Source organism: Panicum hallii, chromosome 3 (genome assembly GCF_002211085.1).
Source record: "Panicum hallii strain FIL2 chromosome 3, PHallii_v3.1, whole genome shotgun sequence".
Taxonomy (NCBI): Eukaryota; Viridiplantae; Streptophyta; class Magnoliopsida; order Poales; family Poaceae; genus Panicum; species Panicum hallii.
Genome location: NC_038044.1, coordinates 11,834,220 through 11,853,466, shown reverse-complemented (window position 1 = coordinate 11,853,466; position 19,247 = coordinate 11,834,220). Strand labels below are relative to the sequence as shown.

General features: G+C 49.3%; 3 protein-coding genes across 6 annotated transcripts; 2 read left to right on the top strand and 1 right to left on the bottom strand.

Moving 5' to 3' along the window:
• The first annotated feature begins 166 nt into the window (after positions 1 to 166).
• On the top strand, positions 167 to 6,459 carry LOC112885947 (probable E3 ubiquitin-protein ligase ZFP1). 4 transcript variants are annotated; one of them, XM_025951666.1, is made up of 7 exons: positions 167 to 2,604; positions 3,195 to 3,880; positions 3,983 to 4,087; positions 4,341 to 4,624; positions 5,358 to 5,456; positions 5,553 to 5,717; positions 5,964 to 6,459. In XM_025951666.1, exons 2-7 carry the CDS (start codon positions 3,271 to 3,273, stop codon positions 6,108 to 6,110), a joined length of 1,410 nt encoding a protein of 469 aa, XP_025807451.1. In that variant the 5' UTR covers positions 167 to 2,604; positions 3,195 to 3,270; the 3' UTR covers positions 6,111 to 6,459. The 4 variants fall into 4 exon arrangements, with proteins under 4 accessions (XP_025807451.1, XP_025807450.1, XP_025807449.1 ...); XM_025951665.1 differs by having other exon boundaries at positions 172 to 429; positions 2,356 to 2,604; positions 3,195 to 4,087; XM_025951664.1 differs by having other exon boundaries at positions 172 to 429; positions 2,351 to 2,604; positions 3,195 to 4,087.
• Positions 6,460 to 6,895: 436 nt separating this feature from the next.
• Positions 6,896 to 8,533, bottom strand: LOC112887432 (ras-related protein RABA1f-like). Its single transcript, XM_025953603.1, has 2 exons — positions 8,090 to 8,533; positions 6,896 to 7,574 (listed from the first exon to the last, which is right to left on the bottom strand). The coding sequence occupies exons 1-2, from the start codon at positions 8,305 to 8,307 to the stop codon at positions 7,142 to 7,144; spliced, it is 651 nt and encodes a 216-aa protein (XP_025809388.1). The 5' UTR covers positions 8,308 to 8,533; the 3' UTR covers positions 6,896 to 7,141.
• A 5,650-nt stretch (positions 8,534 to 14,183) lies between these two features.
• On the top strand, positions 14,184 to 17,153 carry LOC112887431 (WUSCHEL-related homeobox 12-like). Its single transcript, XM_025953602.1, has 4 exons — positions 14,184 to 14,304; positions 14,477 to 15,514; positions 16,713 to 16,972; positions 17,071 to 17,153. Exons 1-4 carry the CDS (start codon positions 14,184 to 14,186, stop codon positions 17,080 to 17,082), a joined length of 1,431 nt encoding a protein of 476 aa, XP_025809387.1. The 3' UTR covers positions 17,083 to 17,153.
• Positions 17,154 to 19,247: the final 2,094 nt, after the last annotated feature.

The following is a 19,247-nucleotide window of genomic DNA, read 5'->3' as shown; positions in this document are numbered from 1 at the left end:
GAGCCCCGATCGAGGGAAGGGAAGCCAGCACGAACCGCCCTATCCGAAGGAGCGGAGAGGAAAACGTGAGCCAGTGGTAAAACGAGGCGAGAGAGCGAGAAGACAGCGACGACACCCAAAAGCGCATCGAATTACCGCACATTTTGTCCAAAAATCGTTAAAGAGCAGCCCCTGCCCCCCTTGGTCGATTTCTCTCCCCCTTCCGTTCCCGAAAAGCTCCCCGTGCTTATAAATACGCGGCTCACCCCGTCCCGTCGCCCCCTTCCGATCGATCCCCCACCGGATACCACCGCCACCGCCACCAACCGATTCCGTCTAGCGCCTCCCCCCGGTGCTCCCGAGGCGAGGCGAGGCGAGGCTCTCCGGCCCGCGGATTCCTACAGCCCCCGTGCCGATCGCGACCCGCCCCCCGGCCGCCCCGACCGCGAGGTGAAGCTTCCTGCCTGAATCATCCCCGCGAAGCTGTTTCCCCTTCCCTTCTCGAATTGTCCTGGGCGGGGTGAGCTTGCTCTGCTCCCGTGTCACTGTGCCCCGCGGGCGATTGGATCCCCGAGCGCCGCGATTCGGCGTTGGGGGTGTCAGTTGCTCGGAGTCGGAGCTGCGAGGGAGGGGTTTCGTTCGGACGCCTTTGTGCGCGTTTGGTTGGGGCCGGGGACCGGCAAACCGCAGCGGTCGCGGGAAGCTACTGGCTCAGTGTTCAGCTCGTGCGAGGGGTTTGTTGTTGTTTTTTTTCTTTCCGTCGGACTTTGTGGTGTAGTTGCATGCTCGCTCAATTGATGCAGCCAAGCTCATTCCGGAGTGCCGAGTGTGGAATGTGGAGCTACGAGTCAGCAATGTCTTCGGTGATTAGGCTGTGGATTTGACTTGTGGTGGATCGTGGACGTATATGGTTTGAAATTTGTGCCATGGAGTATGGTTTTTCATTTCGGCCGGCCATGCAGATTGGAACTCTCATAAACAGTCAGCATAAGCTTTTGGCAGGTGCTCACTGCAGAGAGTTTTGCTTGGTCTTAGTTGAATGGAGTCGGGAGATAGCTGTGACAGTCCGATCATAGCTCATTAGTGATGAGGTTTGGTTCTAACAATTAGGGAATTATTTGGACTTTCAACAGTTCTACCCCAAACTTTTGGTTTGGTTGGAAGAATTTGGTTCTAGTTCGCTCTTCATTTTGTTCCTTAAATTCGGTATTTTCAGTTAGTCGCTACTGGGCCTTGGGATTTTGTAGTTGCTAGCATTTCAGGTCTAGGTAGTTTGTGGTACAGTGGTGGTGCTTTAGATTGGTGTTTTTTCTTTGGTTGGTTGTGGTGCTCAAATACCCAGTACTTCTTTCCTGCTTCGCAATAATATAGCATTTTGTTCAAGTTAATGCCATTCATATTATTTTTTTATCATAGCTTTAAATTTATGAGGCTTGAGGATGGAACAAAGTAACACCAATAGGGAGTTTATAATATGGCAATGGACAAAGTAGATAAATGTGCTAGATTGTTAAATTCATCATTTTTCAATTCCAGAAGGCTCTGATATTCTCAAGTTACAAGTAGATATTCTAAGTAGAGCAAGTTGTCACTAAAATGGGTAATTGATCAATTTGTTCCTAACCATGGGAACTGCATTGTTGTCACATTGTAATATCCATGTGTTCTCACAACTTCTTCTACAACTTACTTTTCGCCCACTTTGCTGCTTGGACATATGCCCATAATTACTCCTCTCCCAGTAAAGTAACTTGTCCTCAAGCTTTGTGGTGGTGAACATGGTTGAATCCTAGGTAGTGCCATAGTGTCACGGTGACGAGGAGGTTATGATGCGCACACAACACTGCACGAGAGAAACCACCCAAAAAAAAACAGTGTTGCTCAAACAATACTCTTCTACCCCTCTCTCTCATCCACCTCTCTCTTCTTTGGCAAGCTTCTCCACGAAAACAAAACTTTAACCAACTGATTACATTTTTTTTAATTGTGACATGTTGTTTGTTTGTAGGAGAGATGAGCGAACCAATCCTGTTTGCACATTCAATGACTAACTTTTCTTCTTTAGTTTTTCCATCCTACCACTGCAATGTATTGCAAGCTTGATGCCCTCTATCGAATGCTATTTTTTGTGTTCCGATACTACCTTTGCTACCAATGCATGAATTTCTTTTAGCAACTATTTAAGTTCTTATGGACTGTACTGTGTCATCTCTTAATATCTGTTTGAAGCCTGGGGTTTTGTTCAGACCTAGCAATTCTAGTCCAGTAGCCAGGATTGTAGTTGTCGTTATGCATCACGACCTAGCCACAAGGCATCATACCCAGGCTTACTAATTAACATCGCTAACATGACTGTTATCTGTGTTTGAAGTTTAGTAATTGACTGCACGGAGATTTGAAGGAAAAAAGAGTAGTTACTATTCAACCAGGTGACTGTACAGCGGGACTGCATTAGTAATGCTCGGGCACCTATCTGCTCAGTGCAGAAGGGAATAGATTAATGCAAGATTTTCATAAGCGGCATAAACTCTTGCTGCTTGTTTTGCGAAGTCTTCTATTCTTGCCTCTCATGTTGACATGCAAATACTACAATAAATGTTCGATGTTACTGCCTATTTGACAGGAGCTACGTTGTTTCTTTTTTAACATAACTACTCACACGGTCACCTGTGAGCAGATAAATGAGTAACTCAATAATGCATAGATGTACCTTGATATATTATATCATTAGTGTGGTTCCATTGGCTTCAATGATTGCTCATCAGTTTCTATCCCCATAAGTGTGGGTTATCAGGTTATGATGCGTACTGTTTTATAGAGCTGGTTCGGCCTGCCACTTAAGATGCAACACCATCTGCACCATTTCAATTTTGAACAAATCATACTAGAGAAGATCCGCAACGAACCAAAATCTGATACAAAATAATGTGTATGAGCTAATCTAGTAAGTTGGTACCTTGCACCGCAACCACTATTAAAGCTGCTACAGTATCACAACATAGTTGTGTTGTGCCATCGCCGCTGCCGATCAGCCTAGCACCTATGATCTGTTACTAAAATTTCATTGATTTTGCGATTAATGATCTGATGCTTGGGGCATGCTTGTGTTGCATTTTGCATCTCTACTTATCCAAATTATATTGAATACTGACCATCTTTGATCAACTTATCCAAATTAGATTGAATACTGACCATCTTTGATCAATCTCATATGCAGGAAGTGGTGATGATAAAGGATAATTACTGACCAAACTTGCTATAATTCTCCTTAAGGAAATAGAAGTTGACATCATGTCACATAGAACTATGGTATGGAGACATCAGTCTGTTAATCCTGGATGGGAACAAGGACATGTCCAAGTTCAATCAGAAAGTTCCTATTATGGAGGCCCTGGAATTGATTCATCCAACCTGGGTGTGCAAGTTGCTGCCGGAGTTCCAGGAAATACTGCTAATGTTGGTATCTGTGATCTGCGGAATCATGAGCGCCAGCATGTTCATAATTCATACCCACATGTTGGTGTTACGTCAAGTTTTGTCTTCCCAACTGCTATGCACAACCCTGGCATGGCAACAGCAGCTGTTAACATATATATTCCTCAGACTCAAAGCTTTGGACTGGGCAATGTGCTACCACCATCTTTATATCATCAAGTTCCTGCAGGAACTATTGATGAGAGCAGCAGCAGTGTCAATTTTGGTGACAGTGCTAGTGGATTCATCAAAAGGAAAAATGCAGTTGTGGCTGGTAACCATCATTTTCTTCATGGATTTGCAGGTTCAAGTTCATCTGCTCATGTGCCTCAGAATCCTGCACGTGGGCCATGGAATGCTTCATTTCAATCAAATTGTTTACCCAATTCTGCAGCTTCAAACCCACCAGAGTTCCACAGTAGCAATGGTAGGCCATTCTTAGAAGGACCTTCTGCAGATGTTCCTAGCAGTTTCAGTTCAATGGCTGCTCGACCAGAGTTGGTATCTCATGGTAACTACGTGTTTCCAGCCTGTCACATGGGCCAGTGCAATACATGGATTCCGCAGGCTGCAAATGGTGTTGGTCATGGAGTACCACAGTGGGGATATAGTAATTCAGTGGCCAATCCTCCAGGTTAGTAAACCTTCTGAATGAAGATGATTTGATCTGATGTTTTGCTGAAATATGAATTAAGGGACCATTTCATGGTTTGCATTTTTTTTGGATTTGACAGAGTATATTATTATTTTTAGTAGCTTTGCTAGTATGTTTAGCAGTACATTTCTGTTATCATGGACTGACTGGCCATAAAATAGAAACCTTTGAGTGTGAGCTTTAGTGATGTAATTGGCAACACTTGATTTTAACAAGCCTTGTTGTTCATCAGGAACCACAGACATGCCGAATGGAATTGTTCAGGGGCCTCTACCTCATTTCTCCCAGAATCCTTTGCATAGTATGCAAATGCAAGTACCTCAAATACAAGTATCCCATCAACAGTTCCTCGGTAACAATGTGGTGCATGGTTTAAATCCTTCTGCCGCAGGCCTTCCTTTAGATCCAAGAATGCTGGCTTTCCCATTCAATTCTGAGCACACTTTTGGGCATCCGATGCATCCACCTCTTACAAACCAAGTAAACAGTGGGGTTTTAAGAATTCTGCCATATCAGGTAGCTTCATATTTCCAAATTTTTACCCCTAAATTACTTGCATAGTTGCATATATCTACTAATGACATTCTGGATGCTGGAATATAAATATTTTTTATAAGGAGAAAATATATCATATTGAATATTTTTTATGGGTCCGCTAGTCTATTTTTCTTGGTAATCATGTAAACGTACATTACAGTTTACATGTTCCATTTGGGCCTGTATCATTGACCGTGCAGTGGTACCAGTGCTCCATACTCATTCTCGAAGCACAATTCACTTTTATGTCGATAAAAAATAAAGTTTGTGGCAATACAAATATAATCGATGTCAGAATTTTGCTGCTGATGTTCATTTTATAGGCATGGAAGTCTTGTAGCCCTTCTTAATTCAAATACTTTAGAACACTTTAGAATGTTGGTCATCAAGTTTCCAAAATTATTGTTCCCTGACCATAAAATTCGCAGCTCTCATGCATGTTCAAGAAAAAACTTGCATTAAGTATTGTCTGACCATCCCTTTCTTTTTGCAAAGATGTATAATTCGTTCCGTTTTATTGCCTTGACATGTGAATCTCTAATCCTAGCTACTTGCTGGCCTTAACTAGAAAAATGTATGCAATACAAAATTACAAACGTTATCACTGCCTTGATGGTACAGCCTGTCTGCAATGTCTGCATAATTAAACATGCTCCCTGTGAATCATTCATATTTCATACAGCTATTTCAATTAACTGATGCATCTGTGCAGAATGCTACCATGCTGGATCGATCAAGGATTCATGAAGTAGGACATGTTATTGATGAACATCAAGACATGCGTCTGGATGTGGATAACATGACTTACGAGGTATGTATCTCATTTGGGCTTGTGAATTCCTTGTGCGCCTTTTTTTCTGAGAATGTATGTATCTCATTAAATTATTTTCCTTTGCATACTCTGCAGGAGCTTGTAGCTTTGGAAGAGCAGATAGGCGATGTCAATACTGGTTTGACAGAAAGTTACATCCAAGAGAACTTGAGGTCAACTTTCTATGTTCCAAGAGCAGCTGGAGTGTCTGATGAGTTTTCTGAGCTCTCTTCGGAGAATGATGCTTGCATAATATGCCAGGTCAACCTCTTGCCATGTTCACTGCTAAATTATAATATGTTGACTTTGTATATCATTAACCAGCTAGCTGTTACATGACAGATTCCACCATTGCACCTTATTGTAGTAATAGAAATAACTTGCACCCATGAGTTTTAGAAGTATTAATTTACTGATAACTGTTAGTCCATCATGTTTGACATTTGCTCAAGGTAACCATATGCATGCTTTCTTGTTGTCAGGGATAATTTGGTCCTTGTTTTGCAGGAAGAGTATGAAGCTGAAGAACTTATAGGAACCCTTGAATGCGGCCACCAGTACCATGCGACATGCATAAAGCAATGGTTGATGATGAAGAACCTCTGCCCCATCTGCAAGACAACAGCGTTGTCATCAGATAGAAGCAATGGATGACCGTCGCCAATAACATTATTGGTTATTTACAGCGAGCAAAATTAGCTCGACTTTGTATATAGACACGGTTGCCGGTTTTTACCGTCCCCTTCACCGTGGACATAAACTGAGGTTTCCGAAAACTGTACAGACATTTTGTAGGATATTTTTAGGTGTTTAACGGCCCCATGGTGTGTAAAGCTCCCATGATGGCCTTGCTAGATGCTCCCTTCCTTTCTATTGTACATTGTATTTATCTTTACTTTTCTTTTTTCTTCAGAAGAGAAAAGCACAAGAACCTTTAGTTCTGTACACTCTAGAATTGAAAGAAACCAAAAAGTCTTCCTTGCTTGCGGTGCATTTTGCTAAAGCTGTACGAGATTTAAGTCTGTCTGTACACGTACACTCCGCGGTGTTAATTTCTTGTGCCGCACCTGCAGTATTCACGGTGGTTTTTGTCGGTTCGAAGTTCGAACTGCTAAAGTCACGTTAGCAGGGCTCGCAGCCTGGTAAGTTTAAGTACATGCCATGCTACATCGGGTAACGGCAAACTTGTAGATCACCAGTTCGTACAAAGCCCCTGCATTTGCTGCTGATGATGACAAGCAAGAACAGCCACAACTTCAACGGTAACACTTGCAATGCCAATTTCCAAGTAGTAGCATATTGATAGAATCCAATGAGTACCCTGTGGCTGCTACGGAGTAGGGTGTCAATTTTCACCATGGTAGTAGTCTAGCAAAGTAGATAGCATGCTGAAGGGATGCAACTAATTTGATCAGAAGACGGTATACAGATACAAGAAATGAAAGCAACACGGCAGAGAAGGCCTATATGAAAATGAAAAGAATCTGAGAGCCGCACACTTTCATATCCCTAAACTATACCAGCAATCTGAAGTCCTGAAATGAATTAATGTATCAAATGGCAAAATGAACACGAGGCACCTGTTAACACAAGAGTACAGATTGAGGACCATCACTGCCATAACATCCTGTGCCCTCTACTGCAAATGTATCGACCAACCCAAGTACATATTCTATCCTTCCAAGCTAAGACGAACAACAAGCAGACTTCTTCACTGCGGACACGTCGTCCTTGCCGCTGACATTGATGGTCTGGCCCTTGGGAGGCGCCGCGGGGTCATCACCAATGTCAAGGGCCTTCTTGCTCACCACGCGGTAGATCTGTGTGAGCACCTCAGTGAAGGCATCCTCCACATTCATCGCCTCCAGGGCTGACGTCTCCATGAAGAAGGCATTCTCTCTCTCGGCGAAGGCCTTCGCATCCTCCGTAAGGACGGCCCTGAGGTGGCGCAGGTCCGCCTTGTTCCCGACGAGCATGATCACGATGTTGGCGTCCGTGTGTTCCTTGAGCTCCCTCATCCACCTCTCCACGTTCTCGAAGGTGACATGCCGTGTCACGTCATAGACAACTAGTGCCCCTACTGCTCCACGGTAGTATGCACTTGTGATAGCACGGTACCTACAGAAGCAACGGCAAGTTACTGTTAGTTGACGTGCAGGGAATGTTTGAATGGCAAAAGCCACATGAATAATGGTACTCCTATATCAAACACGGGACTCAATGCCACTATAAATCTAACTGACTGTTCAGCACAGGACTACGGTTAAGGAGTTGGATCCTCTATTTGCAGGTCCATAGTTTCATATCTAATAAAACAGCCCGTATCAGCTCCTTCCCTTTCATAATCTGCAGATTCTGGATGCTACAAATGTGATGATAGATTGAGAAATGGTACGTGCAATCACGGTAGATACGAATTAAGTGGAGATTCTTCCCATTTTTGTTTCAAGTGTCGAAGCAGTTCAGTTGCGTGCATGTGCAGCAACAATTAAGTGGTCACCGACCAAATTAAGCTACAGAGATCCATACGATGCAGACCAACCAATCGCTAACGAACGGACGAATCGGAGGCCAGATAGTAGGAAGGGGATCGATGAGCCTCGCGGAGCTCAGACGGATCTGCCGGCGCGTACCTTTCCTGGCCGGCGGTGTCCCAGATCTGGGCCTTGACGACCTTGTCCTCGACGTGGATGCTGCGGGTGGCGAACTCGACCCCGATGGTGGACTTGGACTCGAGGCTAAACTCGTTGCGCGTGAAGCGCGAGAGCAGGTTCGACTTGCCGACGCCGGAGTCCCCGATGAGCACCACCTTGAAGAGGTAGTCGTAGTCGTCCTCTGCCCGGTACGCCATCGCCGCCTGGGACGGAAGGGCCTCGGAAGCGCGCGCGGCTCCGCGGCTGCGGCGGCGCGGGGGCGGGCTGCCTGCCTGCCTGCCTGGGCCCTCCCTTGGGCCGGCGGGGCTGTGGCGGCGGCGGCGGGAACGGGCGGTGGAGGAGAGGAAGAGGGAGCGGATGGGAAGGGCGGAGCTGAGCACGCGGACGCGGGCGGGTGCGGGTGCGAGTGCGGGTTTTTCTCAGCTCCCACCGCTTTCTTGTTGGGTTTCCCTTTGGCTCCGTGCGGGGTGGTCGGTGCCGTGCGGGGCCCGCGTGCTCGCTTGGGCTAGTCGGGCGCACGCCCTGCGGGGGCGGCGTGGTGCCGCCGTGGCGCCGTGCCGGGGAGATCGAGGTGACGAGGACCCGTTGAAAAGGGCCAGAAAACGAGCGAAAAGCCGAAACGGCAGTTTTTCCGGCTCGTTTTTGGGCTGGTGGCACCGTGGCAGATTGTGCCTCGTTTTCTCGGCGGATCGCGTGGAAGTGTCTGTCACCAGTTTTCCAGCGGTGGCTGAGCCGAGCGTGCTCGGATCCAGCAGAGCCACGGACAAGGATGGTGAGAGATCAAGCGGAGTTTGGTTCCGAGATTAAATTTTAGTCTGTATATAAAAAATTGACATTTAAAATTATTAAATAAAATCTAATTATAAAATTAATTGTAGAATTCCAAGCTAATTTATGAGATGAATCTAACGTAGCAATATTGTTGCAAAGTATGGATTAATTAGATTTATTAAATTTATCTCGCGAATTAGGTTCTATCTGTGAAAAGTATTATAAATAAATTTTATTTAATATTTTTTTAAATAGTAAGATTCTTTTAGATGTAATAGGGTTAAACTTTAAGGACTTCGTGTGACCAAACAGCACAGCTCGTTGCACATTCCTAACAAAAAAAAATCATTACGCATCAGGACCGTGTCCAGTGGCTGGCGCACGTAAAGTGAAACGCGACATGCGGCGTCGCTACGTGACAAATCAAGGTTTCCGTGCCGCAACTTAATCACTGGACGTGACCTGGACACACACGACCTTACACTTCATGAACATGTACTGTTAGCTAGCTGTACTGTAAGCTGGAAGAATAAGGTTCTGTTTGACTGGATAGGGCTAAATTTTGGCATATTATATCGAATATTTAGTTGAATATTTAGTTGCTAATTAGAAGTATCAAACGTAGACTGATGCCAAAACTAATTGCATAACCGCTAGACTAATTCGCGAGATGATTCTGTTAAGTCTAATTAATCTATAATTATAAGGGGATGTTTAGTTCTAGATGGCTAAACTTTAACCCTATCACATCAAAAAGAATCTCATCATTTAGAAGTATTAAATAAAGTCTAACTACAAAACTAATTGCAAAACCTCTGGGCTAATTCGCAAGATGAATCTAGTGAGATATATCAATCCATGATTAGCATATGGTTATTATAGCATCACTGTAGTAAATTATAGATTAATTAGGCTTATTAAATTTACCTCACGAATTAGCACGTACTTGTGAAAAAAATTGTAAACAGATTTTATTTAATAGTCTAAATGGCAAGATTCTTGTTTGATGTGACGGGGTTAAACTTTAATCTCTAAGAATCAAAAGAATTTTAATTAGCTCATATTTAGTTCTCCGAAACATACGATGTGAGATGTGATATGATAAGGCTAAATTAGCTTTTGGGATCCAAACATGGTAACGCGGGTGTGCGGTGTACCTTTCTTCTTTTCTTCCTCGCGCTATGGCGCTCTGCTTCCGTACGATAGGGTTTCATAACATATCGCATGTCATCTCATGGAGTCATGGTCTGAGCGAGATGGCACGGGGCTGGGCCCCGTCGGTGCTTGTCTCGTGCTAATGATGGAGCAGCTCCCAGCTGAAAACTTATGCGGTCATGTTTCCCGGGAGTGTTTGCTTGGGAACCATGCGGTGGTTAGCAGCTGCTGCTTCTCTCTTGAGGGCTAGGAGTACTCTACAAGAGAACAAGTCCATGCTGCTTCGGTTCACTTCCAGCAGACATTTTTCACTTGATGAACAGTCATGCTCTCAGTCCTTTGCTTACCTCTCATTGATACAAATGAGGCCAGGTATTTTCATTTACCCATCAAAAACTAACACTGCCTCAACTTGACAAATGACAAGTTAGCAGCAGCACTAGTATTCGGTTTCACTACAATTCATTCATTCATCAGCCATGCTCCCCAAATGTTCAGCATCCACATTTACTTGGCGCCCGCTGCCTCACCTATCCTCCATAAATAGTGTCGCATTTGACACGGCAACAGCAGCAACAAAGATTCCCGAAGCGGAGGCCTTTGAATGGCAGGGTGGCCCGCGCCGGTCATTCGTTCCGACGTCTCCGGCCGGGGCGGCCGGCCGGTCTAATCCCCATGCATGCAAGCAGTAGCACTGCCATGGGCCATGGCTGTGCTGTGGTCCTGACCTGGTCTGGTTCCCCAAAAGCCAGGAGAAGCTCTCCCGATTCGTGCTTCGCCGGCAGGGGGCAGCCAGGCGCTGGCATGCCAGTCTGCAGAGACCGTGGGAACTGGGACGGTCGCTTAAGCTGTTTCACTCAGTCTAATTAGAATGAGAATTTCACGACGAGTTTCATGGCATTAATTATCATGACACATCAGTATTTTTGATGATGTGGCACTGATTTAATGAGGGAAGAGAAGGAATCAGTTTCATTCCATGACACTCTGCTAACTTGTTTTCAGGACGTTGGAAATGGCGTGAAACGACCACTGTGTCCGCCGTTGTTTCATAGGGGATCCCGTGCGCCAATAGATCAACTATCATTTAATTACATTTGTTAGCTTTGAAAACAGTGAAATGTAACTCTCCATTGAGGCATAGTGTTTCATTCATTCCCCGAGCTAATGTAGCGTTCTTGGAAATAGGGATATGAAACCCCCCACTGTAATTAGCCTCGTGATCCGTGGCTCCGTGATTACTGAAGTGAGAACAACGGTGACAGCGAGTGGATTGACCGACTGTGTTGTGGACCGGAAGAGTCTCTAGTACAGTAGTACTATGGACTATGGAGGAAGGAACACGCCACACGGGGAAGAATAGAGCAAGGCTTTCTTTCAAAAAAAAAGAATAGAACAATGGAGAGGCGTCAGGTGTCCGTCTGGGTTCGCGGACCATTGCAGGAGCAGGAGCAAGACCGCACGAGCGATGGGATCGGTGGCGTCGTCGACCGCGCAATTCCAGCTGCGCGCGCCGTCCGTACGCTCCTCTCGCGGGGACGCGCCCTCTGTCCCTGCCATCACTGCTGCCGTTGCGATGCCCTCCTCTTCTCTCCCCGACGGATGAATGTTTTCCACCGGTACCGGCCCGGGAAGTGAAGTTTGCAGCCGTCGGTTGACCTCGATCCTCCGCGCATCGGTCGCCCGCGCGCTCGGCGCTGAGCGGGCTGCCATGTTTCTGAGAGGTGTCGGAGTCCCCCCACGGGGGAGCACACGGGCTCGGGCAGGCACGCACGAGCGCTCACCAATCGATCCGCCGTGCGCTTCCGAGGCTTCGATCTTGATGGCTGCCTTCCGTCCGCTGCGACGACCACAGCGGAGCGCCAAGCACCGCGAGACGCAAGCTAGCCGACCGATCAAAAGAGCACCGCGCACACCGCCGCGCTCTCCCCGTCCGTCCGGGCGCCGTGCCGACGTAACGCGGCACGTCTCGCGTCCGTGCCCCCGTCACGCGATTTTGCCCGTGCGCGGCGCGGTCGACGGTGACACGGGACCCGGGCACCCGCCGCGTGCGCGCGCGCCTTCGCCGGACGCCACCATGCGCGTACGTGTGGCGAGCTCGGCTCAGCTCAGCTGCCCGCGGCCGGAATCATGGATGGGGCGTTTCATTTTTATTCGGCGCAGCACGCACGCGCCCATCACCACGCAGCTCCTCCTCCCCGCGCCGCGATCGAGTCGAGTCGATCCACTATCGACCACGCGCACGTACGCCCGTGCCGCCGGGGCGTCGGTGCCAGAGCCGCGCGCTGCCCGCTGGCCGGCCCCAAACGCGGCGGCCATTTTCCAATCAAGGGCCGGTCTCCCATTGCCCGCTTCCGGGTCGTCGTCTTCCTCCTCCTCCGGTCCTCCTCTCGTCTTAACTACCCATCCATGCGCGATCGAGCAAAAACGACACGCATCCATGCGCCTCCGGGTTTCCCTCAACCCCTAGCCCCGCGGCCATTTACTCGGCGGTCTGCGCGCCGGCCGCGGCGCCCACTAGAATACTGCGGCCCCCGTCGCCGCTCGGAGGGAGCCCGGCGCTTCTCGCGCTCCGTCCCCGTCGCCATTCAATACCAGTGACAAACCGAGCAAGCGTGCGCGCGCGCGCGCTCGTGCGGTTGCCGTGACCTGTGAGATCAGATCAGATCGTCAGGCAAGTAGGAGCGGCTGGGGAAAACGATCTCCATCTGGAAGGGACGCCGGCCGGGACATCGTCTGGTTTCGTTCTCTCGTCCGCTCACGCAACGCTGATTTGAAGGGGAAGACCGCTCCGCTCTCATCAACGCAGCGATTTGACTGCACACGAGTTGCCAGGGAAGGAGTAAAGTCTGGATTGTGCTTTCTAGCTTTGCTAGTTTTCGAAATGTTCCTAACATATCCGGAACTCGTAGGCCTCTCAACGTGCAGGGTTTTAGGTTGCATGGTTCTTGACACATTTTGTCAATACCCAATTTTAAACCATTTCAAGTATATACTCCATTGGTTACAAAATGTAAGACGTTTTAGATTTATCATAAATCAAACTTCACTAATTCGATCAAGATTATAGAATGATGCGCCAACATCTACAACGCATAATATGTTTTCAGAGTGCATTTTATAATTATAGATATTAATGTATTTTTTTCCATAAACTTAATTAAAATAAGAGAAGTTTGACTTGTGACAAAACCAAAACATCTTACCCAATCGGACGTATGGAGTATCTTAATGCTCTTTCTCCAAGTTGATCGAGAAGACGCAGACTATACAAAAACCATGTCACCTCCTACGTTCTCACCAAGTAACCAACGCCTGTCAAAACTCAAATGTCTCCCCATCGGCTGATGTTGCATCAAGCCGAGCAACCATTGTGTAACCAAACGCACTGCATTCTTATAGCAGCGTCTCTGATGCAGGAAGTACTAACAAAAGGCCAGGCAGAAAGGCACCTGCCAGCCATGTCACCCTTGCTTGGCAAACTGGAAGAAGGATCAAATCACAGTGTACTTTCGTGATGATTTCATCTACTCCAGCTAGTACCTCCCAGGACTGTAGCTAGGCATGTCCATGTCCCCATCCATCCATCCATCCATCCATCCATCAGTAACCCCTCTTCAATTTCTCCCCCTTTACCATGCAAGACTCAACCCTGCTCCCTGGCCGGCCTGGTATCTCACCAGTCATCTCCAATTCACCACTCCATTTTTTACGCTTGCGCAATTCCAAGGGATCCAGCAAAACAAACGGAAGGAGGAGCTAGACTGATAGTGTGCGTGGTGGCATTAACTGTGGTGTAACTCTGCTGCACTGCACAAGGGGGTAGTAGGTGAGGAAGCCATTTATAAGCAGCTGGGGAAGACACAGGAGAAGAGCCATAGCCAAATCCATAGGGTTCTTCGTCCTCCCCCAAACTGTTCCTCTACAGACTACAGGAGCACCAACAGCTGGGAGACACACCCCTTTGCGCTGCCCGGCCGGCCCCCTACTCGATCTCGCTCTGCTTCCAGGCTCTCTCACCATCTCACCAGTCGCCGGCCAGCACCCATCGATCGAGCACAAACCACCACAGCTGTCTCGCCGAAGGCAGCACCAGGGAAGAAGGGCCACCGGGATCCCGTCGATAAAAAGGTCAGATCGAAGCAGCATGGCGTCCTCGAACAGGCACTGGCCGAGCATGTACAGGTCCAGTCTCGCCTGCAACTTCCAGCAGCCGCAGCCTGACATGAACAACGGCGGCGGCGGCAAGTCCTCCTTGATGTCCTCAAGTATGTCTCTGATCTACATGTTGCACCTCACCTGCATGTTACTGTTTCTTGCTGCATGCTGATCACCATCAGTATACATACGTAGCTAGGGTTTGGTTTTTGAAGGGTTGTGAGCTCCGATTCCGCCGGTTTTGCTTAAATGGATTCGTTTTGGTGTGGGCTTACTGCTCAGGGTGCGAGGAGAGTGGAAGGAACCCGGAGCCGAGGCCGCGGTGGAACCCGCGGCCGGAGCAGATCAGGATCCTGGAGGGGATCTTCAACTCCGGCATGGTGAACCCGCCGCGCGACGAGATCCGCCGCATCCGCCTCCAGCTGCAGGAGTACGGTCCCGTCGGCGACGCCAACGTCTTCTACTGGTTCCAGAACCGCAAGTCCCGCACCAAGCACAAGCTGCGCGCCGCGGGGCAGCTGCAGCCGTCCAGCCGCGCCGCCCTGGCGCGCACGTGCGCGCCGCCGCCGCCTGCGCCGGCCCCCGCACCCGTGACGCCGCCGCGGCACCTGTTCGCTTCTCCCGTGGCGCCCACCTCCTCCTCCTCGTCGTCATCCGACCGGTCCTCCGGGTCGAGCAAGTCTGTGAGGCCGACCGTCGCTCTTCCGTCTCCCGCTGCGGCGGCCATCCAGCAGGGCGTGCTGCCGGCGACGGCCATGGACCTGCTTTCGCCGACGCCGACGCCGGCTCTGGCGGCACGCCAACTCTACTATCACAGCCAGCTCATGGCTCCTGTCATGCCCGCGATGCCCGAGCTGATCACCTCCACCGAGCCGCTCTTCCTCCAGTGGCAGCAAGGCGGCCACTACCTGCCGGCCACCGAGCTCGGCGGCGTTCTCGGCGCCCACACGCACGAGCCGGCGGCCATCTCACACAGCGTGCTCTTGGGCCTTTGCAACGAAGCTCTAGGGCAAGATTGCGTCGACATCAGCAGCTCCAAGGGCCTTGGCCATGGCCAGTACTGGAACACCACCTGCGGCTCTGATCTGAGCAGCAACAAGACCGACGCGGTGAGCGCCGTGATCAGGGACGACGAGAAGGCCAGGCTCGGGTTACTCCACTACGGCTTCGGCGCCGCCGCCGCCGCCACTTCGGCGCCTCTTGCCACTCCTGTGCCGCAAGCTGCTGTAGATGCCAGTACGGCCATGCTGCTTCCAAGTCCTGCGCCGAGCACCGTTGCCGCTGCTGCCACGACCGCCGTACTCACCGATCAGCTGCAAGGTACGCGATAACTCGGATCACGCACGCTGCTCTATTCTCTGTCTCTTCCCCTTTTTCTGTTCAGTTTTCGCAAGCATTGTTTATGCAAAGCCTGTAAGCATGTGCGTAGAAGGGTCTCCTCGTTCTGCCGTGTGCCTGCTTGGCTGTAGCGAGCTTGGCATGGCTGGCCTGGGGGCAAGCAGGAGAGTACATGCCACCTCGATGATAGGAATGCATGGCTAGCTCCGATTTCTTTTGCAAAGATCACTTCGGATGCCAACACATGCATGGTGTGTGTCGCAGGCAATGAGACAAGGTTAGGCATGCATGCATGTAAAATCTCCTGTGCACGCACCGATCTTGTCACGCTGTTGACGCGTAGGGATCGACATTTCCATGACAAGGATGCACAGGGGGAGCTTGTCATCTTGTAACAACATGCATTGCCCCATGGCTGTAGAGAGGTAGAAGGAACCAAAAGTTGTGAGCTGTTTCCCATTTCATGATTGGAAAGCACCGTGCGTGCTACCAGTACTAGAGATGCATTACGCACAGTACTAGACATAGAGAACGAAGCCACTAAACACAGACATGGGACAGGAGAATATGCACGTTTTCATGGGAAAGACACATACTAGTTAGCATTGCATGGCCAAAGATTGGATCGGAGCATAAGAATCCAAAAGAGGACTTTATGGTATAACTGCAAACATGTAGGAGTAGCTAGAATGTTTAGCTGCAAAGATTGGACTTTTATGCATGACACTGCACGGTAATTGGCCGGACTTGTGCGATAGCAATGCTGTTCCACGTAGTACTACTGCAAGATTTATGTGAAAGAAAAGACTAGGATTTGATAGGGGCCCGGCCTGAAACGTGAAACGAACCACGGGGACGATCCAAAAGCAGATCTTCAGCTTGAGTGAACAGTGGCAGACTTGGGGTCTCGCTCGAGGTCATAAATGGCGCGCTTGTATGGTCTTGTCGCTTGAGGGCTTAATTTGCATTCGTACGTTTGGTGAAAAGATTGAGCGTGATGCCCGTCAAATCGTCTCCTGGTCGATCGATCTCCAAGAAAACGATTGGAAATCTCGCTCTTGATTTCACATGGTGCTACTACTAGATAGCTAGGGCATTCCTAGTTTCTGCCAAAGCTTCGAAAAGCTGCTGGTTTGGTTTCAGTATTAACTCCATGGGCTGTCTGTTGATCTGTCAGCAGGGCTGCTGGACGCCGGGCTGATCGGAGGGACGCCGCCGCCGCCGCCGACGGCGACGGTGGTGGCCGTGGCCCGGGACGCCCTGACGTGCGCGGCCACGGCCACCGCGCAGTTCAGCGTCCCGGCGATGCGCCTGGACGTGAGGCTGGCGTTCGGCGAGGCGGCCGTGCTGGTGCGCCACACCGGCGAGCCGGTCCTCGTCGACGAGTACGGCGTCACCGTGGAGCCGCTCCAACCGGACACTCTCTACTACGTGCTGATGGTAACCTAGTGATCACAAATAATTTTGCTCATTAGCTCACTGTCACTTCTCGAGCTAATCTGTACAAACACTTTTTCCCCTTTGTTTTCCAACCACAGGCGACTCACTGAGAATAAGCTGCAGCACGTCGAGTCAAAGAGACCGAAGAGTCTTTGTGTTGAAGTTGGATGCCACGGCGTTGCACTTGGGAGCCCTGCTACCTGCTCATCTGATCTGTATTTTCCTTAAGTGTGAATCGAGCTTTAAGTATATTTCGCCATGTATTTTAAGTCAGGATCAAACAGCATTGTGTTTGTTTTTAAATTTGATGCAATAAGCCAGCCCCAAGTCCTGGCGTAGCACTGAAATTAAATCTCTGAAGGTTTTTTTTGGGGTTTGTTTTTTTTAAAGAAAATTTTGGGTTTGTTTTTGAACGGGGTCAGGATTGGCATGATCTGTGATGGGAGATGCAGCAGAAGGTATGTTATGGTCTGCAGGGTACAGCCGTGCAGGAGGGGAGGTTTGATGATACGGGGTTTCAGATGTGCAGCGGCCTTTCCGTGGACTTGATGATCACGACCGCCTTGTGGCACTGTGGATGTAGGGAACATACGTTACGTGTGGGCAGGCCTCTCCCGTGCGCGGCCTGCCTTGCTCGCTGACGCTCAGCTGGCTGGCCGGGCAGCAAGACTGATTGTATCGATCGATGGAGCCGCACTTCCGTTCAGGGCGTCGGCTGACCAACCGGACGGTTCTGCACCTGTGCTCTGGCTCGTCCTCTCTCTCTCTGCTGCACGCAGCTGGCTTCTCTCTCTCCCTCTCTCTCCACACATACAGAGAGAGAGAATCAAGATGGTAGGTTTGTCGTCAACAATGTGGCAGACGTGTCCATGCGCGAAGCCAGAACAAAATGCTATCGGGATCAGCCAGATAATTTTACAGTTTAACGGAGGTCTAACTGAAAATTGTTAGGTCCAAGGGATCTCGCCTGACGCCACCACGCAGCTCCGCCCCTGGACGTGCCAGCAGCACCACTCCGGCAGGGATTTTGACCTCACCAGCTTGTTTGGCTGCGATTTTTTTGGTGAAGCAGTTTTTTAATAGAGCTGAAGTTATTTTAAAAAATATTTAGCAAAATAACCTTTTTATCCTTTTAAAATGGATAAGAGATGTGAAATGTCTTATATGCCCATAGTTGTGTGGTTTGTTTGAATGGTGGTATGATTACTTTGCTGTAGTTTCTAAAATTTATTTGAAATTAAAAAAATAAATGAAAAGAACAAATAATGTCAACCAATAATTCTTGTTATATATTAGAGTAAATTGACTTGCTAAATTAATAAATAAAATTATAAATTAACCAATATTTTTCTCCCTTATTTTTAACTTTTTTCTCCTCCATTTCTTTTTCGTTTCTCTATCTTCCTTCTTCTTCTTTTCTTTTTCTTTTTTGTCTTCCTTATCCATTCTTCCTTCTTGCCGTAGCTTCTTACACCGTCGTCCAGGCCTCCAATCCCACCACGCAAGAGCGATGCTCCGCCTCCATCAACCAACGCGTCCCTCCCTCACGGGCTCAGGCTTTGCTGCGCTGCTCCCTCACCAGCCCCACCGAGCTGCTTCCATAGCGCTGCCTTGTCTGGTCGCTGCAGCTGCTTCTGCTCCTGCCGACCGCCGCCGCCGCCACCTCTGCCGCTGCGCCACCATTGGATGGCCGTGCGCTCTACTGCTGCCGCTCGCCCATCTCGGCGCCCGTCGCTCCTGCCGATGCCCCGGGCCCCTCCGCAACCGCAGCCGCCCACCTGCTTCGCGCCCGTCGCCGGCCGCCTCGCGGAGCTGCGCGACCCCGTCGCGAGGACAAGGGTGGCAATCGACCGGAGGAGCTAGTTTTTTTTGCTCCCGCATCGCCAAACGGCTCCTCTCATCGGGATTCGCGGGGCCTTCGGTGCCGGAGCTGTTTGTAGGTGCCCGTTTAGCAGGAGCTCCTCAAGGAGCCGGTGAAGAAGCCGTTTGTGGAGCCCTGCCAAAGAGGGTTTTAACAGTGATATTTCATGGTCCATTGATCCGCGGCAGCAGCAAACAATGCACGCAACGGTTTTCTTCTTATCGAGATGTGCACGCAACGGTCAGGCCGACGAGGAGGTGCTGGGATTTCATTCAACTCGATCGGCCTTTGACCTGCGCTCACCGCTCAGCCACCAGCGTGCGTCCCTCGAGTCACCATGATTTCATCCAACTAGGTCTTTGACGTGCGCTGCGCTCACCGCCCTTTGACGTGAGAGGGGCCACCACAACAAAA